Source organism: Macrobrachium nipponense, chromosome 22 (assembly GCF_015104395.2).
Source record: "Macrobrachium nipponense isolate FS-2020 chromosome 22, ASM1510439v2, whole genome shotgun sequence".
Lineage (NCBI taxonomy): Eukaryota > Metazoa > Arthropoda > Malacostraca > Decapoda > Palaemonidae > Macrobrachium > Macrobrachium nipponense.
Window position 1 is genome coordinate 51,660,684 of NC_087213.1, and position 27,020 is coordinate 51,687,703.

The 27,020-nt window shown below is 41.3% G+C and overlaps 1 protein-coding gene across 2 annotated transcripts in view; it reads right to left on the minus strand.

The window, feature by feature from the left end:
* Positions 1-27,020, minus strand: part of LOC135198635 (vacuolar protein sorting-associated protein 54-like) — a 321,344-nt gene that overhangs the window by 73,107 nt on the left and 221,217 nt on the right. For both annotated transcript variants that reach the window (XM_064226408.1, XM_064226409.1), the window contains exons 12-14: positions 18,202-18,330; positions 15,844-15,982; positions 15,577-15,709 (exon numbers count right to left, since the gene is read on the minus strand). In XM_064226408.1, coding sequence (XP_064082478.1) covers positions 15,577-15,709; positions 15,844-15,982; positions 18,202-18,330 — 401 coding nt within the window. The remainder of the gene's footprint in view (positions 1-15,576; positions 15,710-15,843; positions 15,983-18,201; positions 18,331-27,020) is intronic.

Below are 27,020 nucleotides of genomic sequence, written 5' to 3' on the forward strand. Positions count from 1 at the left end.
TACTAATATGTACTAAATACCTGTAAATGAAGTGTATTAGTGTACTTGGTACAAGAAATACTGTATACGTACATATGTAGTAAAATGCGGAACCTTACCTTTCGAGTGAGGCGACCTCCGAAAGTGGTGACAGAGGAGGAGGACAAATGGCAGAAAACTTGAACACTTAACTTTACGAAACACATTAAAAAATGACAGGAAACTAACAATAAACTTTACAAAACACATTAACAAATGGCAGAAAACGTTAACACTTAACTTTACAAAAAACTTAAAATTAAATTTCTTATTTGTTTTTCTTTTTTTCATTTTTACATTTTTTCTTTTTTACTTTTTTATATTTTAGGTTTTTTTACAAAATGATATTGTCATAATACAATAAAGATTGTTCATACTTACCTGGCAGATATATACTATATAGCTGTATTCTCCGAAGTCCGACAGAATTTCAAAACTCCCGGCACACGCAGTGGGCGGCCAGGTGGTTAGTACCCATTCCCGCCGCTGGGAGGCAGATATCAGGAACCATTCCCATTTTCTATTCAGATTTTTCATACCACTGTCCCCTGAGGGGAGGTGGGTGGGTACTTAATTATATATATCTGCCAGGTAAGTATGAACAAACTTTATTGTATCATTACAATATCATTTTGTTCATGAAACTTACCTGACAGATATATATATATAGCTGAATCCCACCATTGGAGGTGGGAAGGGACAGAATAGAAGGATTTTAGGAAACAAATTACATGCAGATGATTGACATCTTGGTTCCTTACCTGTTAGCATAGCTGACTTCGTGATTACTGTCACCCAAGTCTGCTTCTGCTTTACTAGAGTCTCCAGCAAGGTAGTGACCTGTATAGCTGGTGAGTTCTAGATGATCTGTCAACGGGAGCGTGACCACAATGCGACTAGACCATATTGACCATACTGTGAGGGCAACGAAGCTAAAAACCACCACCTGACGTAACCTATCAAAGTTAGTCCCATAACTTCTAGGCTAAAGAAAGGGAAAGCGCCTCAAGCGACCGACCCTTCAACCGTAAATCAACACAATAAAATTAAAGCAACATCTATCCCTTTTCTATAGGATAGGATTCGTGCTGCTTCCTGCCCCTAATAATATTTCTGCGGATATGTATGGTCCTAGCGACTCGCAGTTCTCATATGCCGTCTTCACATCCCGCAGGTAATGTGAAGCGAACACAGAGTTGCTTTGCCAAAATGTAGCACTTAGGATATCGCTGAGTGCCATATTCTTTTGAAACGCCATTGAGGTTGCGACATCTCTTACCTCATGGGCTTTTACTTTCAAAAGTTTTAGATCACCACCTGGACAGGACGCATGGGCCTCCCTGATGGTGCTTCGTAAAAAGAATGCCAGTGCGTTTTTTGACATTAGAAAGTCTGGTCTCTTAACGGAACACCACAGATTTTCCGAAGGACCCCGACAGTCTTTAGTTTTTTCCAAATAAAACTTGAGAGCCCTGACAGGGAAAAGGACTCTTTCTGGCTCTCGTCCAATGATCTCTGCTAACCCCTTGATCTCAAAGCTTTTCGGCCAGGGGTTAGATGGATTTTCGTTCTTCGCTAAGAAGGGAGGGCTCAGGGAGCACACTGCATTGTGTCCTCTGAAGCCCACATGTCTATTTATTGCTTGAATTTCACTAACCCTCTTCGCTGTGGCAAGAGCGGTTAGGAAAATTGCCTTTCTTGTAACGTCTTTCAATGAGGCAGCATGCAGAGGTTCAAATGGACTTGACATTAGGAACTTCAGAACTACGTCTAAGTTCCATGATGGGCCCTTAGGCTGCGGTACTTTTGAGGTTTCAAAGGACCTCAAAAGATCGTGAAGGTCTTTATTGTTTGCCAGGTCTAACCCTCTGTGACGGAAGACAGCTGACAACATACTTTTGTATCCCTTGATCGTGGGCACCGCAAGCCTGTCCACATTTTTCAGATGCAGGAGAAAATCAGCGATCTGGCTCACAGAGATCGTGGAGGAGGAAATACCTTTCTTCCTGCACCACTTCCTGAAGACAGCCCACTTAGATTGATAAACTGCTCGAGTGGAAGCTCTTCTAGCGTTGGCAATAGCTTTTGCCACCGGTTGAAAAAGCTCTCGGTCTGGCCAACTTTTGGATAGTCTGAACGCAGTCAGACTCAGAGCAGAGAGGTTTCCGTGGTACCTCTCGAAGTGGGGCTGTCTGAGAAGATCGGCTCTCTCTGGAAGGGTCCTTGGGAAGTCTACTAGGAGAGACATGACCTCTGTGAACCAGTCGCTTGAAGGCCAAAACGGGGCGATTAGTGTCATTCTCGCTCCCGGAGACGCCGTAATCTTCCTGATTACCTCTCCTAACAGTTTGAACGGACGAAAGGCGTAGACGTCCATCCCCATCCAGTCCCATAGGATGGCATCTATTGCTATCGCTCTCGGGTCGAGAACCGGCGAGCAATAAATAGGAAGCCTCTTCGTTTTTGAGGTTGCGAAGAGGTCCATTAGCGGGCGTCCCCATAGTTTCCACAACTCTTGGCAGACCTCTAGGTGAAGAGTCCATTATGTGGCAAGCAGTTGATGTTGGCGGCTGAGAAGATCCACCCGGACATTTTGCACTCCCGAAACAAACCTCGTCAGGATTACTATGTTCCGAGCTTTTGCCCATGGGAGGATTTCTCTTGCTATCTCGAACAGGGACCGAGAGTATGGCCCCCCCCTGTTTTTTGATGTATGCGAGAGCTGTGGTATTGTCCGAGTTGATATGGACAACTCGGCCCACCATTCGTTCTTCGAAGAATTGGAGAGCTAACCGAATAGCTTCCAACTCCTTTAGGTTTATGTGCCAGGACCTCTGTTCCCCTCTCCAGAGGCCTGACACTTCCTCCTTGCCTAGTGTTGCTCCCCAGCCCGCCATGGATGCATCTGAGAACAACACTAGGTCGAGGCTCATAAGGCTGAGGGACAGTCCTTCTGACAGTTTGACTGGATCTTGCCACCACTTCAGATGATCCTTGACCGATTGGGATATTATCAAAGTCGTGTCTAGATCTTGCTTGTCTTTCCAGTTTTCTGCTAGAAAAAACTGGAGTGGCCTGAGGTGTAGCCTCCCCAGGGAAACAAACTTCTCCAGCGAGGAAATGGTTCCCGAGCATGTCTCCTTCCCCAAGAAAGCCGACACTTTTTCTAAGCATTTCTGCTGACGTTCCCGGGATGGAAAAGCTTGAAAAGCCACTGAATCCATCTGAATCCCCAGATATACGATGGACTGCGTGGGGATCAGATGGGACTTTTCGTAGTTGACTAGTAGGCCTAGGGCCTTCGTCAGCTGTAACGTCGTGTGAAGATCCTCCAGACACCTTGACTCCGACGATGATCTGATTAGCCAGTCGTCCAGGTAAAGTGAGACCCTTATTTTTGATAGGTGAAGCCATTTCGCCACATTTCGCATGAAAAGAGTGAATACCATCGGCGCCGTACTTAGTCCAAAGCATAGAGCCTTGAACTGGAAGACCTGCCCCTTCAAGACGAACCTCAGGAACTTTCTTGATTGAGGATGAATCGGAACTTGGAAGTATGCATCTTGGAGATCCAATGACACCATCCAGTCTCCTGGTCTTAAAGCCCCTAGTACAGACTGGGACGTTTCCATCCTGAACTTTTCTTTTCTCACGAAAAGGTTCAGCCTGCTGACGTCTAGGACAGGTCTCCATCCCCCAGACTGCTTCGGAACCAGGAACAACCTGTTGTAGAAGCCTGGGGAATCTAACGTTAGCACTTCTTCTACGGCTCTCTTCTCTAACATCTGATCTAAAAGGTCGAGCAATATCTGTTGCTTCTCCGGTTGGTATGAGGGCGACAGGTCTATGGGCTTCGTGCTCAATGGAGGTGTCGAGAGGAAAGGGATCTTGTATCCTCTCTCGATTATATCGAGGGACCAGGTGTCCGACCCTCTTATTCTCCACGCATGAGCAAAAAATGCGAGTCTCGCTCCGACAGGTGCCTGAAGGGCAGAAATGTAAATTTTTTCCTCTGGTTTTTGAGGAGACCTTGTCTCTAGAGAACCCCCTTCCTCGAGGAAAAGCTCTCGAGGAAGGTGCTCCACGAAAGGGCTTAAACTTCTTGGGGGCTTGTGTGGCTGAGGTAGAAGCCTGGGCTGTAGGACGCCTGGAAGACTGGGTCAAGAGGTCCTGCGTCGCCTTTTCCTGCAGGTTAACTGACAGATCTTTTATCATGGACTGAGGGAAAAGATGTGTCGAAAAAGGGGCAAACAACAATTCTGCCTTCTGCGCAGGAGACACTGATTTTGCTGCAAAACTGCAGTATAGAGCTCTTTTCTTCAGGAGTCCAGTAGCAAAATAGGATGCCAGTTCATCAGAGCCATCCCTTACTGCCCTATCCATACAGGCTAACACGCTGGATAACTCTTCCAATGAAATCGAGTCTGGGCTTCTGGATTGTAAGTCCAGGGCCCCCAAGCACCAATCCAGGAAGTTAAATACTTCCAAAGTCCTGAAGATCCCTTTCGGATGGTGATCAATTTCCGACATGGTCCAGGAAACTTTTGCCGATGAAAGGTACGACCTCCTCGGAGCGTCAACCAAGTTAGCGAAGTCTCCTTAGGAGGAAGACGGAGCTTTCAATCACGCTTCCTCTCCCGTTTCGTACCAGATTCCTGCTCTCCCGCTTAGTCTCGATGGAGGGAGAGCAATGGAAGTGTTGCCTTTCGCCTTCCTGGAGTCCATCCAATCTAGGATTCTTTTAAATGCTCTCTTCGCAGAGAGCGAAGTGGCCATTTTAACGAAGCCAGGTGCTTTCCTGGTCTTCGATGAGGCCAACTGTGAAGGCGGAGAGCAAGGAACCGGTGAGTCAACGTCTTATAATCCGAGGAGGATGACGTTGTCGGCTCTTCATCGTCCGCAGGACGCGAATCACGAGACGATTCTCCTTCTTCTCTAGCAGTAGCAGAAGCGTCCTTCAAAGACCGTGATGTAATTAATCCCTGAGGCCCTGTTCGCAAGAGGGTGCCTCTGTCTGAAGTAGGGTTAGAAGTAGAAATTAGTTTCTGTTTCCCCGTTAACTTCGACACTTTAAGTTCCTGGAAGGTAACATCCTGCGGATTATCATCTTTATGCATAGGGCGTCCATCATTCTTAGCTTCATGACGCTTCGGACTTATATAATCTTCCAAGGCATCCTTCCGAGCGTCCTGGAGAGCGTCCCGATGCGTAGGACGCCGAGCGTCCTCTGAAGCGTCTTCACGAGCGTCCTGGCGAGTGCTTCGATGAGCAGGACGTCAAATGTCGTTGGAAGCTTCCTCAAAAGCGTCCTGATTAACGTCACAAAAAGCAGGACATCGAGCGTCATTAACATTATCTTCATTAACGTCTAGATGTACAGGACGTCGAACGTGCATAAAACATTGTGCGTATTCAGAGACGTCCTTACGAGGGTCTTGATCTTGGCAAGCCTCGCTCTGATCTTGACGTGCACGAGTGGCAAACTTCGATCGATGACCGTCAGTCGGAGACTTCTGGACGTTCACGACCTCTTGACAAAGACGACGGCCGCCTGTGCAACAACTTACGTCTTTGTCATGTCCGTCTCTCCTAGACGCTCTCTCAAAAGGAACGCTTTCACGTTCTCAAATGAGTCGGCTGCTAGAAGGTGACGAAGAGGCCGATGAACGAGGAGAAGGAGCAGGGGACTACCTGGTTCTCTTGACAGGCAGCCACCAGTCCTTCCTCCGACTACAGGGTTCTGCCTCTCTCTTTGCAAAATAGGATGCCAACTGTTTTTGCAAATTCATAAGTATCTCCCTTGATGGAGAAGATTCCTGATCAGGAGGAGGACTAATCCTGTGAGAGGAAGACGGGCGAGGGGATGCCTTCTCCTTCGTCTCAGGGACAAATTTAGAGAGACTTGGGCGCTCAAAAGCGTCCTCCTTCGATGAAGTCCTGGTCCTTTTCTGTGGTGGGAAGGCTTCAAAATATTCAGGTGACCATTGAAAAGAAGGTTGAGAGGGAGGACGTGAAGCGTCCTCTTCTCTATAACCTCTCTTAAGAGGGCGACAAGGATGACGGCCACCTGTGCGACATCTTGCGCCCTTGCCGCTCTCCTCGCGAGAGGCTCTCTGAGTGCTCCAACCCCGGTGAGGGGAGGACGCCTCGGAGGATGAGAAACATTCTCTAAGGATTCGTGCACGCGCATGATCCTTGGCAGCCTGGGAAGCGTCCACAGGTTCTGCCGAAGGGACGTCAGACAGGTTTTTAGTTCCCGTAACCCTCCTTCGGCTTTCGACTTGCCCACTCCCTAAGTCCTGGGAGTCTGACAGAGGTCTAGACCTGGAGGCATTATGGGACCGATCTGAGCCCCCCTCCACAACACTAGATGCACCAACACTTCCATTGCACTTCAACATATCCGATTGTAGTGCGAGCACTTTTGACTCCAGGGCACGAATAGACTCCATGATCGTAGAGAGCACGTTTCCTTCTGTAGACACCTCCTGATTGCCCGAAGGCAACACTACAGGGTTAGGTTCAATAAAATCTACAGGGGGGTTCGATGAAGTTACAATATTACCCTGACTTCTATTCATAGAAGCACTCCTGGAGGAAGACCTGATTCTATCACGCTCAAGCTTTCTTATATAAGAATCGTACGCCTTCCACTCAAGATCTGTCAATTCCTCACACTCGATGCATCTATCGTTCAACAAACACACATGACCTCGACATTTCATGCACACAGAGTGAGGGTCTACCGAAGCTTTCGGTAGCCTCACCTTACATTCTTCCACACCACACACCCTGAAACTAGTAGAACTAGATCCAGACATCTTATTAAAGAAAAGTCAAAGCCAAAATCCAAATCAAACCACTATCGCGTATGCCAAGCCAACAATCCAGTCCAAAAAACCAAAAGTCAATCAGGATACTCAAGGCAAATAAGAAGTTTTCAAAATCCTAGGCGGAGGTAATGGAAACAGAAAATGAATAGAAAATGGGAATGGTTCCTGATATCCGCCTCCCAGTGGCGGGAATGGGTACTAACCACCTGGCCGCCCACTGTGTGTGCCGGGAGTTTTGGAAGTCTGTCGGACTTCGGAGAATACAGCTATATATATATATCTGTCAGGTAAGTTTCATGAACAAAATTTCAATTTCTTCACCACTTTCAACTTTGTTTTTTTGTATCACTTGGATCTTCCCGTTTGCTTACTCCTACTAAGGCCTCTTTAAAAAATAACTATTCAAGGAAGATTGCTTCTGCCTACTTTTCACAATGTTCCTGAAACGACTCAGGCAAAAGTCATCGAACTGTGCAGCATACGACCTGTGTAAGCCTTTTTGGGGTGTCTCTTTTCTACAAATGAATGCACCTTATGAAAAGCAGCTAGAGCATCCTTAATTTCTGCCGTTGTCATAGGGTCGTCGTCCTCCTCCTCGCTGCTGCTCGAGAACTCTTCTTGAACGACATTATGCTGCATGGCCTCCAACTCCTTCAGGTCATCCGTCGTAAGCTCCTCTTGGTGCTCCTCAAGAAGGTCATTGATGTCGTCCTCGTCGACGACCAGCCCCATGGACTTGCCGAGTGCAACGATCTCGTCAAGATCTGGTTACGAAACAGGTTCAGGATCATCAACTGTTTCTGAATCTGCATCAGCTTCGTCCACGTCGAATCCCTCGAAGTCTCAGGTGGATACAGCATCAGACCAGTTTCCTCCACTAAGAATTCAAGGTTCGCCTCGAAACCTCCTGCCAAGCTTGATCAATGAGTCGGATGCATATCACGATATTGAAATGCTCCTTCCATAATTCACGTAAGGTAAGGTTTGTGGTATCGGTGATGTCGAAACATCTCTTGAACAAAAGATGTTTCGAATACAAACAGCTTCTTGAAGTTTGATATCACTTGCTGGTCCATGGGCTGGAGGAGAGGGGTGGTGTTAGGTGGAAGATAAAGAACCTTGATAAAAGAATACTCCGCTAGGATATCTTCCTCGAGGCCAGGAGGGTGAGCAGGGGCATTGTCCAACACCAGCAGACATTTCATAGGGAGGCGCTTCTCTTCCAAGAATTTCTTCACTACCGAAACACAGATTTACCCCCTCAGTGAACAAAAGTCTCGTTACCCAGGCTTTCACATTAGCCCTCCACATCACTGGAAGCTTCTCCTTGAGCCCTTTGTGGGCCTTGAAGGCTTGAGGAGTCTCCGATGATAGACAATTAGGGGCTTCACCTTGCGATCCCCACTGGTGTTCGAACAAAGTGCGAGTGTAAGCCTGTCTTTCATAGGCTTATGGCCGGGTAGCTTCTTCTCTTCCTGCGTGATGTACGTCCGACGAGGCATTTTTTTTAAAAAAAAGGCCAGTCTCGTCACAGTTGAAGACTTGCTGAGAACTGTAGCCTTCGTTGATCGTCATCTCGAATGGATGCCAGTCCGCTTCTGGAATTTTTCAAACCACCCACAAGAAGCCTTGAACTCTGGGGTTGGCGTCGATGTCCCTTCTCCGTCGTCTTCGGCCTGGGCAATCAAATCGCCGAAAACAGCACTGGCCTTGTGGCAGATTGCCGTTTCAGTTATCGTATCGCCAGCAATTTCTTTGTCTTTTATCCATACAAGAAGCAGCCTCTCCATCTCATCGTGCAAGTAGCTCCTCTTGTTGGACAAAATAGTTACACCCTTGGAAGGTGTAGCTGCTTTGATGGCTTCCCTCTGCGTAAGTATGGTGCCTATCGTCGACGGATTTCGGCCATATTCCTTAGCGATCACACTCAACCACATGCCAGCCTCATACTTCTTGATAATCTCCATCTTTATCTCCATAGAAAGCATCCTCTTCTTTCCATGAACTTCAGCAACTTTCTTGGAACCCATGACTATACGTACGTAATTATGTTACTAAAGTTCTCACACAACACGATAAAGTACAAAGTGAAATCACTAACACGAATTTACGTTAACAAACAAAATCGTATATGAACGAATGAATTCCGCATGCTTACCATCAGGAACCAATGGGAGAGCAGGAGGATGGTGGCGAGTCTACTCAGTTGGCGGTGCGCAAGTTTTAAAATGGTTCTCAGTGGTCCGGGCGAATCTTGGGACTTTACAGCAACAACCTTTTGTAACCCGAATTATTTTCATATGCAGAGGCAAAAGAACCTTCGTATTTGCTTGCGTAACTTGAATTTTTCGTAAGTTGGGACTTTCATATGTCGAGGTTCCACTGTGTATATATATTATTATATATAATATATATATATATATCTTATATATATAATAGATATTATAGTATATATATATATCTATATAATACTATTTATATTAATCTATATATATGTATATATAATATATACTAATATAATATATATATATATATATATATATATATATATATATATATATATTCGATATATATACTATACATATATAATATATAAAAGTTCAATCCTCCCCCGGTATTCGCGGGGGATGCGTACCAGACCCCCCGCGAATAGTTAGAATCCACGAATGTTTGTAACCCCCTCCAAAACTACTCATAAAAACTTAGCTATCCTTAACATGCAAACACCAAAGTAGCTAAAAGGACCATCCTTCATCAAATATACATAAAACATCCTATTATGGTTCATATTAATCTTTTTGAAATATTATTAATACTGTTTTAAAGTAAATCTTTACATTTTATGGTTATACATAAATACGTACATACGTATTATGTACGTACTGCATGACTTAGTTACGTATGTGAAAATAATTCAGTCCCCCCATAAGTATTCAGTCATGCGCGTTTTCTTTCATACTGTTACTATTTGAGACATCCATTTTCTTTTTACAAGGGAAACAAATGTATGTGAAATCAGAAGCGATAGAGAGAAAGAACAAAATTTGTATGAACATTAAACAATTGTTTTACGCTAGTACAACATATGTAAAAAAACGGGGGTACTCACCAGTGATGAATGTTGATTAAAGATGATGATGATGAATTAGCCGTGCAGTCCGATGAATGACGAAGAAGATATGACTGCACAGTTAAGCAGAGGAGTTACATATCCTCTGAGGGCGCCTCTTCACCTTCAGGAGGCGCTTCGGGAGGCGGTGACTCAGGCGATTTGGGAGGCACTTCTTCAGGGGATTCAAAAGGCACTACTTCAGGCGATTTGGGAGGCTTTGGAGGGTCTTTTTTCGTTCGTGTGATGAACATTGTGATTGGCAACTGCTGCCGTTGCTTCTTCATGGTGGTGAGAGCTTGATTATTGGGCTCCAGTGCTGTGTCTAGAATATTAGAAAACTTCAAGGAGCGCTCCATGTAAGGATCCCATGTTGCGACAAACTCCTGGAGGTCGTTTACCATTTTTTTAACTTGGGACAGGCGTTCCAAAGTCAGGCCCTCCTCCTCCTCCTCCTGATCCTCTCCTGAACCTGGAGTGTCTTCTTCCTCGCTGGCGGACTTCGTCAGCTCTTCCAAGTCCTGGTCGGTAAGGGGGTCAGAGTGGGCATCAATGAGGGTGCCGACTTCTTCCTCGGTGATATCGTCAAAGCCCTCACCACCAAGAATTTTTGCCAACTGGACTGCCTTATTAATGGCTGAATGCTGGATTTCCTGGGGAGAAAAGCCTGTATAATTATGGACACAGTCTGGCCACAACTTACTCCAGCAGGCATTCAGTGTCTCCTTCTTCATGTCCTTCAACGACCGGTCAATGACAGACACGTGGCAATCGTGAATTTACGCCAATAATCTTTCAGCTTAAAAAAAGAAAAAAAAAAATATTTAAAATTCACTGTCACAGTCCATTGCATCAAGGTGCTGGAGGGAGTTCCCGGTGTAGAGTGCCTTGAAGGCACGGATGACGCCCTGATCCATAGGCTGGAGGAGAGAGGTGGTGTTGGGAGGAAGGAACTCAAGCTGGACTCCTTTGGAATAAAGATCGAGAGGGTCGCCACCAGCGTTGTCCATTATCAGCAAGACCTTGAAGTTGATGTCCAAATCGGCCAGGTATTGCCTAACTTGAGGAATGAAACTCCGGTGAAACCAGTACTCCGTCAGGACTTTGGTGATCCAGGCCTTGGGATTATGCATCCAGAAGACGGGCAGTAACGCCTTGTTCTTGTTCTTGAGTGCCCTGGGATTTGCAGCCTTGTAAATGAGGCCTGGTTTCAGCATGAAACCAGCCGCATTCCCGCACATCAGGAGGGTCACCCTGTCCTTTTGTGCCTTGAATCCGGAGGCTTTAGCTTCATCCTTCATAAGGTACGTCCGGGACGGCATTTTCTTCCAGAACAGGCCACTTTCGTCCATATTGAACACCTGTTCTGGGCGATATCCTTTCTCCTGGATTATTTTCATGAAGGCCTGTGGATATTTTGCGGCTGCCTCTTTGTCTGCAGATGCAGCTTCCCCATGTAGGGAAACAGACTTTAGATGGAACCTTTTCTGGAACCAGTGGAACCATCCTTTGCTAGCCTGAAATCCTTGGGGAGCTGAGGACGGTCCCGGTAGTGGTTCTTCTTCTTCGTCTTCCTCTTCAGGAGCTGGTTCTCCAAAGCCCAAGAATTCCAACATCCCTTCTTCATCGCCTTCCAGTGCCTCCACATCTTCAGCTTCCTCTTCCTTACCACCTTGTGAAGCAGTAGGAGTTGATAGCTGCTGGTAGATCTGTCGTGCTTTTTGGCGTATGATGTTGGAGTCAAGGGGCACGTTCTTCTTCCTGCAGTCCTTTATCCAGAACGCGAGTGCAGATTCCATTTTCACAATGGTTTTGTCTCTCACTGTGGACACAGCCTTTGCGGTGCCATAGAATGTCATACTAACACTTTTTCTTATTTCATTTTCTTTTTTCTTAATATATCTAACTGTGCTCTCATTCACTTTGAAATGGCGGCCAACTGCAGCGTAACTTTTTCCCTCCTTCAACATATCGAGAAGTTTCACCTTCTCGTCAAGCTTCATTACGGTCTTCTTTCTTTTAACTTCTTGGCCAGAAGCCTTAGAAGGAGCAGGGCGCTTTTTAGGGGCCATTTTCGGTACGATGCACACTGATATTTGCTGATACGCACAAGAGCTTTGCTTCAACGTTCGCGTATACCTGTAAGTTTCTGTGCAGTGAGGCTGCTGGGTACTAGATGCGCGATACCCACAATTCCATCTCCGCGAAATGGGGCCAGGGTTCAACCAATCAACACCAAGTGTACAACCAATGAGCGACAAGGAAAATGAATGCTGCTCCTGGATTGGCTGCTGTGCAGACAACAGCCAATAGCATTTTAAATATCATTTCGTTTGGGTACTGCTCAAAGAAGGCGTCACGGCATCATAAGATTTGTTTATCTGCGGAAAGTTGGCTTGGGTAGAGCATCTTTTAAGAAAACCCGACTTTGTTACCGACATTTTGCTGTGTTTACATGAAAGTATTACAGAACTGTAATATTTGAAAATTAATAAAGCTTTTCTCATCATAAAAATTTATTTTGTCACGAAAATATACTCATTATGTACGTATGAAAAATACACGTACATGTACGTACTGCGTGCCGCAGACAGAAAAATACGTACCCTGCAACAAATATGTATATAATCATTGTCTTACGTACTTTAGATATGGTCTGCATACTTTTATTATCATCCTAAAACAATTTATGTACGTACGTACCTACATATCATAATTAGAAATCTTAAAAAATTTCATAAAATGTACTGCCTGCACAATGCGTACCCAATTGACCCAATACGTATTTATGTAAGTTCAATGGCAGTGTTGCTAAACTACAGCATTTCACGCTAGATCTGGAGTTTTCAGATTTAATCAAGCACCATTGTTTTCCAATTTGCACGGTCGCGCAATCCTAGAGATTTTTATGATTATCTAACGTGAAATTTGGCGTGTTATCGAAGGTAATGAACAAATTATTAATAATATATTAACACAGTGGTGCTTAAAAATCTGCCCTGACGCCAATTTTACAAAAACAACAACTGTCACGTGTGACACACCTTTGAATGTCTTTGAGACAAACCCTAAGGCTATAATTATAAGATTAGTATAGGGGTTGTTTTTCATTTCCAGGTACTGCTTAAATCTCCTTCCTACATCCACCCTGCCCTTGATCTCTCTCTCTTTTCTACATCTTACAGTTATCCAAGCGAGAGGTTTTTTTTATGGGATAACATAGGCCCTCCAATTGCTTTTTCATCTGGAAAATATTTATTTTGTATACAATTTCCTTTCTCGGCTGTGAAGTTGATGTCTATCCGTGGCTGTGAGATGACCAGGAATGACATGTAAGTCAGTGTCAAAGTAACTCTACACTTCAGTCAGACCAAAACTTTGTTGCCATATCGTATTCAAGCAATACATATTCTGTTATTGTTTCCTATCTATCATTTTGTGTGTGTGAAGGAGAGAGAGAGAAAGAGAGGAGAGATGCGAGAGAGAGAAGAGAGAGAGAGAGAGAGATATATGGCTGTACGTATACGATTGTTTATTTTCTCAGTTACCAAACTCACTCTGTTATGCTTTATTTCATATTATGTTGCTCACCAATTTATACCTACGATATTTTTATTCAATTCATTACATCAAGATTTATAAGGAATGTCTAATAAACAGAATAACCATATCATTATGAAATGTCCTTGAACGAATAGTAAACACATAAAAATTCGCATCCGCGAATAATTATGTATATGTTCCACAGAGAAACCCGCGAATGGGCGAGTCCTTCCGCGAATAATTTCTAGATAGGTTCCAAAGAAAAATCCGCGAATCAATGAGTCCGCGAATCCAGAGAACGCGAATACCGGGGGGTCCACTGTATATATATAACAAAGTTAAACACTGTATATATATATATATCTATATATATATAATATATATATAAGATATATAGAATATATTAATATATATATATATATATACATATATAGCAAAGTTAAACATGTATCTGTGTTGTAATATGTTGTAGGAAGCCCACTAAAATTTGGAAAAAATTGAAAGTTTTTTTATTTAAGCTTTCGGAGAGTACATTCTCTCCCTCTTTCAGAAAGAGAAATAAAAGTTACATAAACTGAAAACAACGGTCAAGGTAAAAGAAATAACATACAAGCATATGGTTGTATCAGAATAACTGCCCTATGGTGGTTTGCCAATCTTGTTTAACAACATAGCTACACTAACTACATGCTTTGTCATAATTGCATTACAGAAAAGGTCCAGTTTAAAATTACTCTTATATATATTCATAGCGTCAACATTTTGCATTAAAATAAATTCTAAAAGTATATACATACATATATATATATATATAGATATATATATATATATATATATATATATATATATATATACACAGTGGACCCCCGTATTCGCGTTCTCCGGATTCGCGGACTCACACATTCGCGGATTTTTCTCGGGAACCTTTCCCTGCATTATTCGTGGAAAATTCTCGCATTCGCGGTATTTTTCTATGAGAAATATCCACAAATTCCTGGTTTTTGTTATCAATTTCATCATAAAATGCACTTTTTGTGATAAAACTATTAAAAAAACCAAGTATGAAAATTTTTAGTGGTTTTTCTTAATTGTTTTAACTAACAAAATAGGCTGTTTTTAGCGTTTTTATAGGGGTTCCAAACATTCGCGGATTCTAACTATTCGCGGGGGGGTCTGGTACGCATCCCCGCGAATACGGGGGGACCACTGTATATATATATATATATATATATATATATATATATATATATATATATATAAATATATATATATATAGAGAGAGAGAGAGAGAGAGAGCTTGGATTTCTGCCTATCATTTTCCCATGGTATTTGCCTTTCCTTTATATATATATATATATATATATATATATATATATATATATATATATATATATATATATATATATATATATATATATATATATATATAATATATATATTATATATATATATATATATATATATATATATATATATATATATATATATATATATATTTTATGCATATATATTATATATATATATATATATATATATATATATATATATATATATATATATGATATAGCATATATATATATGTATATATATATATATATATAAACATACTAAATATATTTCAATTACTTTCTCAGCTAAAACATTCCAATGGCATGTAAATGGATCAAAAAGAGAATATTAATACCATTAGAATGAACAAAACCCAATCAAAATATCATCTGCAGCACAAGAGTAAATTGTTTAAATAATAAACATTCACTTCCCATCTATATACAAGTACAAGCCATACACATAATAGGGACCAACATAATGTGATGAAGAATATGCCAAAAAGCACCTGACAGGGGGGGGGGGGGGGGGGGGGGGGGGGGGGGGGGGGGGGGGGGGGGGGGGGGGGGGGGCTGGTCCCCCTAGCAACACTACTGTATCACAGAGAAAAGAATGGTTTGAAGTACTAATAAAAGAGTCTTCTACAAAAGTACTGAAGTTAAGACTAACAAATCCATCTCATACCATATTTCACATCTCTGACACACAAATCTTGTGATTCATAACAGGCCTTCTTATACTAACCTGTTGCAGATATGTGATCTAAAAGACGTTGCAAATCAGGTGGAGCATGAACTGCTCTCCATCTTTCACTGCTCAAGTTCAGTTTCAGTCTGGCTTCACGTTCTTCATGGAACCTCAACACAAACCTTGTGGCCTTCAAATTTAAACATCATGAAATTAATTAGCACCAAATACATGTAAGCAGAGATACCAAAGATCTATCTTAAAATATGCGACATTACATGACATTTTATTTTTGAATTATATCACATTCTTCTGTAAACATACTTGTCCTTGAAGGCCCATTCTGAATGAGGTACTTTTGCGTCCACACACACATTCAGTATCTGCAACAAAATCTTCTATGATCCGAGACAATGTCAAAAATTCATTGGCAGTCATTTTATCTAAGCCATGTTCTCTGGACCTGAAATAAAGGTAAAACAGGAATTTTATCAACACGCCTTTACTAAAGCACCTGATCATTTCAAAACTAAAATTCTAAGTAAATACAAAATGTTCTTGAATACCTTTCACTTAATGTATGAAAGGTATCATAACTTCAATTTTGCTAGGAGTCAAACTAATTGTTTCCAATTATTTTTATAGGTATTACCAAAATCGGACTTTCAAGGCATAGTAGTGTTTTTGCAGAGGATTAACTATTTATTGGCACACTAAAACAGATTTGAAAATAACCTTTCCAACCTTCATTTTTTCATAGCATTCCAGATGAGACTGAATACCCTCAAACTGGGAAGTAAGGATGTTTAAGTGGAAAAACAAGGCAGGTAATACATATATGTACACAACACAATGGTGATTTGAAGCCATGTGTACCGAGAACCAATCCTTTAAAGTTGGAATAAAGTACAGGTAGACCATCACTGATCCAGCATCACCAGATCTGCATGCAGGTCACTGGCCAGATTAGTGATTTTCCCAGATTACAAATTGGGTGTGTTAGAATACACTTACAATTAAACCAACAGTTAATAACCTCATCTTACCTGTACAATACCCTGTAATTTAGTACAAGTTGGTTGATAAGGAATATTAAATGAAAATAAGTGAAATTTCATTGAAGCACAGGCAAAATACTAAATGGAACAGGTAATTCTGTTGACTTACACAATTGAATACATCACTGCTGCTTCCACAGTGAAGAGCTGGAATTTGCAACCACGCACATTTTTATGTTAGGTGAAGGGCTGTCAGAAATCCCATTTTCATCATCCTGGATCTTTTTTATGTATTTCATACTATTCTCACTTATAATTTTACTGTATTTTCTCATATTCTATTTCTACAACCCAAAAGATAACTGCAATAGTATGCATATAGTACATATGGATGCATACTCAATCGCTGGTGTCATAGAACTTGCTATGTATACAGCTGTTTGGTTTGCTATGTACAGCTGTTTGGTTTGTGTTTGTTTGTTTTACCTTCATTATTTTTATACAGTATACAGAAGTTATATTTCTAAAAAAAAATGTGTAATGAGATAGAATTTACATTTTATTTCAAATGTAAATTTCATATAACGCATTTTGTTAAAAATTTGACATTTCTATGTACTGTATCAAATTTATGAAGGTAAAATAATAAAACTTTCTTAACTGATTTCCAAAATTTGACAGTCCCTGCCGGTTGAAGCCTGCACATTCACAAAAGATACACATAATTGCATATAAGGACTGGGTCCTGTAGGTTATTCATCAAGTATCTGTAGATAATAAAAGTATGACAAATTCTTTTTGTTTAGAAAAATTTCATCATCCAGCAATGGGTTTGGTCCACTTAGGTTTGTTAGCCATTAATTATTCATCAAAGGTTAAATAACCACAGATCATGATAGTTAAATTTGGTCTCATGATTTCCTTGATGCCTATCAAAAATCAAAAATAAAATATGTATGAAGTCTGTCATTTTATGGGCATGCTTTGGCTATTGGTTTCATCTTGCCAGTTCCTCCCATATTACAACTATAAAGTTCCTCCCATATTACAACTATAAAGTTCCTCCCATATTACAACTATAAAGTTCCTCCCATATTACAACTATAAAGTTCCTCCCATATTAGAACAATTGTTGCACATAAACTTTTTTATAAAATACATTATGTATCATGTGTGGCATACAGAATAAATACCAGAATGACTGTTTAAATTCATACAAATGATTTTACTTTCATGAAGTAGTAATCATTGACTTTCAACACCATTATTTACTCAAATAGTGAAGTATATATTGTAATAAGAACTACACTGGAGGAAAGATTCAGCAATAGGAGGATAATCAAAAGTCAGCAGAGCTCTTAAAAAAGAAAGAGACTATACTTCCTCATGAAAATCTTAATTGAATGTTCAATCTTCAACCATCAGTGAATGCCAATTTTTGGAAATAATTAAAGAAATGGAAATATAAAATTAGAATTTTATCATTATCTCACAAAGATCATCAAATTCTTAAAGACTGTACACTAGATAAATGTTAATTTACATCATTCAAGACAAAACATTTAGAGAAATTCCTATGAGTTCAGCACTGGAAATTTCCTATGAATTAAGTATGCTAACTCAGTGGTTTGATTACACCCGGGATTTTAAGTTATCAGTGTGTTGAGAGGAAAGTAGCTCATACCTGGCATGTAGAAGTTTGGCACATCGATCATGAGCATAGTCACATGTAGCACACAAGATCTCCCTCAACCCTCCTAACACACGACCACAGGCCACTTCCCCTAACATAGCTTCCCCATCAGAGCTACTCCTGGAAAATAATTAAATATCAGCACAAGATCATGTTCAATTATCAGTTTGACATATTAAAACTCAAATAATGAAAGACAGTCTAGCCCCTTAAATCCAGCATTCTGTGGTCTAGCAACTCCCATGATCCAGCACTTCTTTGAATCAGCCTCCATTAGTTCTTGAGTGGTTACGAGGGCAGTGCCACCTGTCATTTCAGTTCTGAAATTTTTCCAGATTTAGGAGGTGAAGCTTATCCCGTAAATACACACAGTTAATTTCCAATGAAAACATTCTGTGAAACTCAAAAATATACAGCATACAAAAGAACTATAATTTGCATACATACTTGTGGATCATGTGTTTAATAAAATTTTATTCAAAAACATGATTTCATCATTTACACCATGTATAATGTAAGATGTATTTTTGGTAGATTACACTACGCTAGGCATTCTATTCCTGTCTAAGTTCTGGTAGATACCTACCACTGATAATGTTTTTTATATCTGAATTAGCATTTAAATAGGTCCAGAAGCAAAGTTCATTAAGTTATTGTGAATCTTCATACATTAAATTTGGCTTACCAACCTTGTGACTTGTCTAAGAATTCATTATTGTTTCTTATAATCAGCAACTTACTACTGAGTGCAAGACACTAGAATAAAAAAACAACAGCACATAATAACATAAATAATCGAATCAAGACAGCCGTTCGCCGATGTCAGTTACTGTGACTAACACATGTTAATTAGGGATTTAGATACAGTAGTTGACTTGTTAAAAATTTGCTCATTTTTCAATTACTTCCATAATTAATAATAAATTCTTATTCATTCTTCATGAAATAGAGAGAAAAGTATTATGAAAGTATGCCACAGCTGGAGAAATTATTATGCAGGCCACAAAACGTTTTGGAAGAGGCAAAAGCAACACCTGACACTGGCAAAATCACACTTTTACTTTATTAAATTGACTGCACTTACAAATAAAGTAAGCTGGACTTAAAGTCCAGCTGTGGTCATTTATGTAAAAAAAACCAATCTCCAAAATACATTTCATTTAGCGATTAAAGGCAGTGATGAGTTCGTAAAATGCAAAAAGAAGATGATTTCAAGAAGGTAAACTATACCAAAATGCATATGGAACCCGATTGCTATAAATTATATATGATGTGACAACAATGCATAAAAATGTTTTTATAATAAAATAATGTTTTATTCATACTTACCAAGCAATTATTCAGCCGTAGGATTCCTACGCACGGCAGACTAAACTTCAAAATTTCTTGGTGGCATTGCCATCATTAGTGTAGGAAACCAGCTACCACCCACTTCCGGTAAACAGGTATGACGTCGTCACACCTCTCAATTGGATTTTGCCCGTAAACTCCATCTGTGGGGAGGAGGAAGGGCTCGAATCAAATAATTGATTGGTAAGTATGAATAAAATATAATTTTTATTCAGTCATACCAAGCAATTATTCAGCTGACTCCAAATTAAAAGGTGGAGGATAGTGGAGATAACACCTGAGATAACTAAATTATCAAAAGGGTTACAGTGTGAAAGAATAGACCATGATGCTTGTCATACCTTACTTTGTAAGTGAGGTGCTGCAGGAGGGTACTGTCTCTGGTTGGCGCTCTGCTTACTTAGTAGAGAGAGTGGTAGCTAGACTGTGCGTCTCCTCTACAAAGTGGAAGGTTCTTTGAAGTCGTGGGCTAAACCGCTGACTTACCAAGGAAACAACAAAATAAGAATGCCCTTGCCCTGGGCGAGAACCAGATAAACTAATTAAAATGAAAAATATGGTCACCTACACCAAAAACCAATAAAACCAAAGCCCTCTATACCAAACCGACTGGAGGGTACTCCCTGTACTAAGTACCTCCAGACTTCCCAATGACCCAACAACCTTGATACAAGGCAAAATAAAAAGAGGGACAGACACCCCCTCTATGTTGCATCTCCTAATACCATGCCAGCAACGGATAAAGGCCCAAGAGTACTACAAAACTCGAACACAGTCTCTACTTCCTTCAAATCAAATAATGAGTAGCAAACACTGACTTAGACCTCCAGAATGTTGACTGAAAGATTGCTGATAAGGATAGGTTACTGCAAAACGCTAGTGAGGTAGCGATAGTTCCACTTTGTGCGCCTTAACCTTCAACAGCACAAAAGACTCATCCTTAACCTGGGAGTGCGCCTCGGTGATGAGAGACCTGAGAAAGAAGGACATGGCGTTCTTCGAAAGAGGGTGAGAAGGATTCTTCATTGAACACCATAAATGTTGAGAAGGACCTTTCACTTTCTCTGTTCCATGTAGATAGCAGTTTAGCACTCTCACTAGACAGAGAAGTCTTTCTTCATTTTCTGGGCCAAGAATATCTGTAATATTCTTAATGATGAAAGAGCGAGGCCCAGGTTCCGACATCCTCTTGTTTTTTGCCAAAAAGGAAAAGGCCAAGGAGCACACTGCATTTCTTTGTGCGAAACCTACTCTTTTGTCCACAGCGTGAATTTCACCGACACGTTTCACTGAAGCCAGTGCAAATAAAAAGAGTTTTCTTTGTTAAATTCTTCAGAGAAGACGAACAAAGAGTCTCAAAGGGAGGTCTGGAAATAAATTTCAGGACTACATTGAGGTTCCAAGCTACACAGTCCTTCGGCGCTTTCAATGTCTCAAAGGACCTGATGAGGTCTGTCAGTTCACTATTCATTGACAGTTCAAGTCCCCTATGCTTGAACACAGAACTTAACATTGCTCAATATCCTTTAACGTAGAAGGGGATAACTTCTTCGACGACCTTAAGAAGAGAAGGAAGTCGGCAATCTGACTCACAGCGGTCTCAGAAGAAGAAGAGACTTTAGCTTGTTTACACCACCTTCTGAAAACATTCCACTTAGACTGGTAAAGGTTGTTAGAAGAGGTGTGTCTGCATCTTGCAATCGCTTCTGCAACTCTACGTGAAAAACCTTTTGCTTTGACAAGAGTCCAGACAGTCTGAATCCTGTCAGAGCAAGAGCGGACAACCCTTGATGGAAGAGATAACAGTGTGGCTGTCTGAGAAGCGACTTCTTTTTAGGAAGGAAAGTCCACCAACATATGCAGAAGGTCTGGGAACCACTCTTTCCTCGTTCAAAAGGGAGCTATCAAAGTCATGCGAACATTTTGATGGAGCTTTACTTTCTTGATAACCTCCCTGATCGTCCTGAAGTGAGGAAACGCAAATGTCTAACCCCGACCAGTCCTGCAACATGGCGTCTACTGCCCAGGCTAGAGGATCTTGAACTGGGGAGCAGAACAACTGAAAACGGTTGTTTTTGGACATCGCAAACAAGTCGATGGATCGTTTTCCCCAAACCTTCCATAGGTCCAGGCAAACTTCCGAGTTCAGAGTCCATTCCAACAACAGAACTTGCCTCCTCCTGCTGAGTTTGTCCCCAAGTGCATTCATTTTCCACTGTACAAAATGAGGAACCAGACGTATACAATGTTCCACCCAAGGCAGAAGGTCCTCTGCCTTTGAGAACAAAGTGAACAAGCGAGTTCCGCCCTGCTTTCGAATGTATGACAGGGTTGTGGAGTTGTCGGCATGAATGGCCACCAACTGCCCTTCCACTAGATGAACAAACTCCTGAAGGCCCAGGAACACAGCCAGGAGCTCCTTGACGTTGATTTGCAGGGATTTTTGGGGCTCTGTCCAAATACCCGACGCTTTGCAATCTAGAAGAAGGGCTCCCCAACTTATGTCCGACGCATCTGAATAAAACGGTAGGCAGAGGTTCTCTGGAAGAAGAGACACGCCTTCTTGAACCCTTTCTCTCGAATTCCACCACAAGAGATTGCCCTTGATTTCCCTTGTAATTGGGAAAACTGTAGAATCTGGTCGAGACTTCCTGCACCAGTTCATCTTGAGGAACAACTGTAGAGTCCTCGAGTGCAGTCTTCCTAGAGTCTCAAACTTTTCTACTGAGAAGAGGGTACCCAGTAGACTCATCCACTGTACTTCTGAGCACGACTGACTAGTCAGGAACTACTGAAGTGTCCGAAGACACAACTCAACCCTTTTCGGGAAAGAAAAGCCTGGTGTCCGGCAGAGAGACCTCTTTTAAGTCCTTTGCACACCACTTCTTCTACGGAGCTTGGAGCAGCCAGTCATCCAAATACAGATACATTTATCCCCATCAAATGTAACCATGATGGGGACCTTGGACAGGGGAGGTCTTTCCTTGAAAGGAATGGTGTAACCCAGACTTAGTACTTCGATGACCCAGAATTCTACACCTCTGATCTTCCATTCCTCCCAAAACTGGTGCAGCCTGACACCTATGGGCGTGCAAAGGACAGGAACATTACTTATTTTCAGTCTTAACTGTGGATCTAGAAAAGGACTTGGAGGGTGGGCAAAGGTTGGAGTGAGGTCTGGCGAAAGGGCGTGACTTTCCCCCACGAAAATGCTACTTCTGAAGCGATGAAAAAGGCTTGGTTGGAGCTACAACTGCTGCTGAGGGCTTAGGATGCTTGGTGGATTGTGCTAGCAAATCCAGTGGATTTCTTTTCGACAGCCAAAAGAATATCCTGAACCGTGTCTTGCGGAAACAGGTGTGACTTGACCAGAGGGGAAAACTAAAGAGCAGACTTCTGAACCGTCATTACCCCTTTAGTGGTAAAGGAGCACCACAGCTCACGCTTCTTCAACATCCCTATGGCAAACAAGGAAGCTACTTCATCAGCACCATCTCCAATCTCCTTGTCAGAACAAGACAGTAACCCCAGCCAGTCTTCCCGCAGATCCTCGGCAAGCGAAGGGCAGTCCTCTAACTTCCTCACCAGAGCTCCAATTGACCAGTCCATAAAGCTAAAGATCTCTAAAACCTTAAAAAGGTTACGAACAAGGTGGTCGATATCTGAAGAAGAAAAGAACGTTTTCGCAGCCAAAAATGCCGCTCTTCTATTCCCGTCTACCAGGGCCAAGAAGTCCCCCTGGGAGGAAGCAGATACTCCCAAGGAAGGAGCTTCCCCGATGATGTAAAACCTATAACGCTTGTTGATGAGCAACGAAGGAGGGAAGGCGAAAGATGCTTTTGCCATGTTCTCTCTTGGTCGCCAGCCGCTTCTCCAGAAAACAAAGTGCCTTCCTAGCTGCAGAGGAGAAGACTAACCTGGGAAGGAGATCTTCTGGATGCTTCTTTTTCTTCATCATGAAGATCAAAGGCAGATAAGGAGTGGCAGGAGAAAAACGGTCCAGAAAGTATTCTAAAAGGAACCTCATTAAAGAAGCGTAAGCTGTTGGAGGTTGAGTTGAGACCTGTCCTAACTCTTTCTATTGTTCTCATAATTGCTCTTGCTCTCGCTCTAGCTCTAGCTCTTGCCTTTGCTCTAGTTCTTGTTCCCCTGAAGAAGCAGGGGACATGGCCGCGTCTTCCTTCCTCGACTGCGGTGTCTTACCCTTAAAGAAGGACAAAAATTCTTCAAGGCACTGCCGAAAAGGAGTCAAAGCTGGGTCCTCCTGGGATTGATCTGATTGAACGGAAGACAAAGACTTCCATTTCGATTCGGAAGAAGGTTCCGGACTCTAAGTCGAAGTCTGTCGAGTAGACTGAAGCGGTGCCCCTCGTCTCAAATGCACCCGCACCTGCCACACCTCAGTCGAATCTGCTGAGTCACGATTCAAAGCAAACCTTCGTGAGTTGAAGCCGCATGACTACAGGGAAAGGGGAGACGTCTGCAGTCTAAAATCTCTTCAGAGGACAAGAAGCCCAGGAACTATATACCAGTGACACAAACCCGGAGAAGACGAACCACTAGAGTCCGATAAACTCATACTGAAAGAGACGCCTTTCCAACAGCGCTCAGTCGATGCCTGATTCGACACTTCAGGCTCACCAGAGGGGGCGAGTGCCTGTGGGCAAACCCCGCCAGTCTCCCTTGGACCTCTGGTATGTCTTCTCCCCGAGGCGGGGGAGCGGGACAGAGACATTTGTCTAGGAGAACTGGAGGGATGGACAGCCACCCCCTCAGAAAGCACTTCACGTCCACTCCACTAGCACTGGGCACTGTAACAACACTTTTCTCCATGAATGATTTCATGGAGTCACTTAACACCATCAATGTATTAGCCAAATACTCCTACTTATTCTCGAACCTTGATTCAAGGCTGGCAATGGTATCAGAAAATGCAACATGGGAAGCTGGTAAAGGAGTCAGGAGTGAAGGGGTTGGAGGACTGAGAATGGGAGAAAGATTTCCAGGAATAGAAGAAGATGCAGGAGTAGAAATCTTCGCCAACACAGGGGAAGACAGAGGAGCTACACTAGCCTTACTATCTGCCATAAGGGCTGCTTTTCTCTTCCTATCTCGTAAAACCCTCTTATGATGTGAACTGTAAAGTTTCCATTTTTCATCATCCCAATCATGACATGCAGAACATCTAAGTTCCTTAGTGATCGAAAATTTCCTTAACTAGCCTAGTTTTTGCAACCATCTGCGCAAAACATAACTCCAGATGAGCTTAAATCAGACATAATCAAGCAAAAAAGAGCAGCAAAATAAACAGAATGAGCAAAACAAGCTAAGCTACGTAATTCAAAAGCAAACCAAAAAACTTGTACATCACCAATATCCAGGAAAGTCAAAAAACCATCCAAAAGATAATGAAGAAAGTCCTCAGAGCTACCAATGTTACTCGGGAGCCTGCAGAAAACCAATTGAGAGGTGTGACGACGTCATACCTGTTTACCGGAAGTGGGCAGTAATGATGGCGGTGCCACCGAGAAATTTGAACTTTAGTCTGCCGTGCATAGGAATCCTACAGCTGAATAATTGCTTGGTAAGTCTCTGAATAAAATATAATTGAATTTAGTATGTAAAACATATTTTATCAAAATTACCAATTTTCTTAACCCTCTTACGCCGAAGCCCTAAAAATCAAAACCTCTCCCGTATGCCGAGGTGGGTTTGGAGTGAGCGCGGAAGCGGAAAAAATAATTTTTTCAAAAAATCACAGCGAGCTTAGTTTTGAAGATTACGTGTTCATTTTTGGCTCGTTTTTTTGTCATTGCCTGAAGTTTAGTATGCAACCATCAGAAATGAAAAAAATATCATTATCATATGTTAATAATGCGATATATGGTAGCGAAAAAAAAAATTTCATACATAATTGTATTCAAATCATGCTGTGCGAAAAACGGTTAAAGCTAACGAGTTACTTTTTTTCGTTGTATTGTACACTAAATTGCAATCATTTTGATATATAATACATTGTAAAACGATAAAAGCAACACCGGAAAAATATTATAACAAAATGATGCACGAATTCGTAACGCGCGGACGTAAAAAATGTTTTTTTCAAAAATTCACTGTAAATCTAAATATTGTTCTAGAGACTTCCAATTTGTTTCAAAATGAAGAAAAATGATTGAATATAACGATACTGTAAGAGTTTTAGATTAGAATTGCAGATTTCGACCATTTCGGAAGAGTTAAAGTTGACTAAGTGTCAAAATTTTTATATATATGTTTTTTTATATGCAAATATTTCGGAAATGAGAAAAGCTACACCTTCAATTATTTTTTGTTGTAATCTTCATGAATTTGCGCACATTTTCATAAATGAAACTTTATAAAATGGCTAATATGAAAAGGAGCAAATATTATGATAATGCGGCGTACGTATTTCGGAATATTGTGCTAGAGACTTCTAATTCGTTGCAAAATGAAGGTACAGTAGGGCCTCGATAATCAAGGGGGATAGGGCCCAGAACCCCCCGTGATAAGTAAATACCCGTGCTATCCTGATACCACCCCTAAAAATTGCTTTAAACTGCCTACTTTAATAATTAACCCTCCCAAGACCACTATTTCAATGTTTATAACTGCCTACTTTAGTTCAAGCACCAAATATGTCTTCAACTATCACCTTAAACTAAATTCAAGACAGTTTCAAAGTTATTCTTTCCTATCTTCAATTTCCCCTTCATCAGATCAGCAAACAAAAGTATATTACCTAACAATTCCTTTCCATTTTCATGATTTGGCTGCTGCACCAAACTAAAAGTACATAGTATATCTATTTTGCGAATGAACATATTTATGATAAAAAAACATAATTTACTGTAAAGATTACAGCACCCAACTATAATATTAATGTATAAACAGCAAAATACAGCAATAAAAATCTAGTTTTGTCTTTTGTTTACGTTTAGAATCAGCTGATGGACGTTTATTACCGAAAGAATTATTTTGGAAAACAATTTAGTTGCCAAAAGAAATGAATTTATTAATGGAATTATTATTATCATTAACTTTGTACATAATAGTTTATGGTATTATGATTCAGTAATTCATATTTTATTGAGAGAGAGAGAGAGAGAGAGAGAGAGAGAGAGAGAGAGAGAGCAGCTTGGGATGAGAGTAACTGTTGAATAGCTTGAGAGACCAGCTTAGGACGAGCGTACTGATACTAGCTTAGCTCGAGAAATACATAATGAAATCTGTATTTGAAATATTTTTATGGTGATAAGAAATGAAACATGGATAGTGATAAGATATTCTCTTGTATACTGTTATAATGTGATAATCATTGAGTCAACTATAAAAGTTGTATTGAAGCAGTTTCGTAAATCACAGAAAGAATAAAAGACCTTTTTGTTCTTTTCTTACGATAATAATAGATCAGTATTATAGTTTTTTCTGCAAGTGATAAA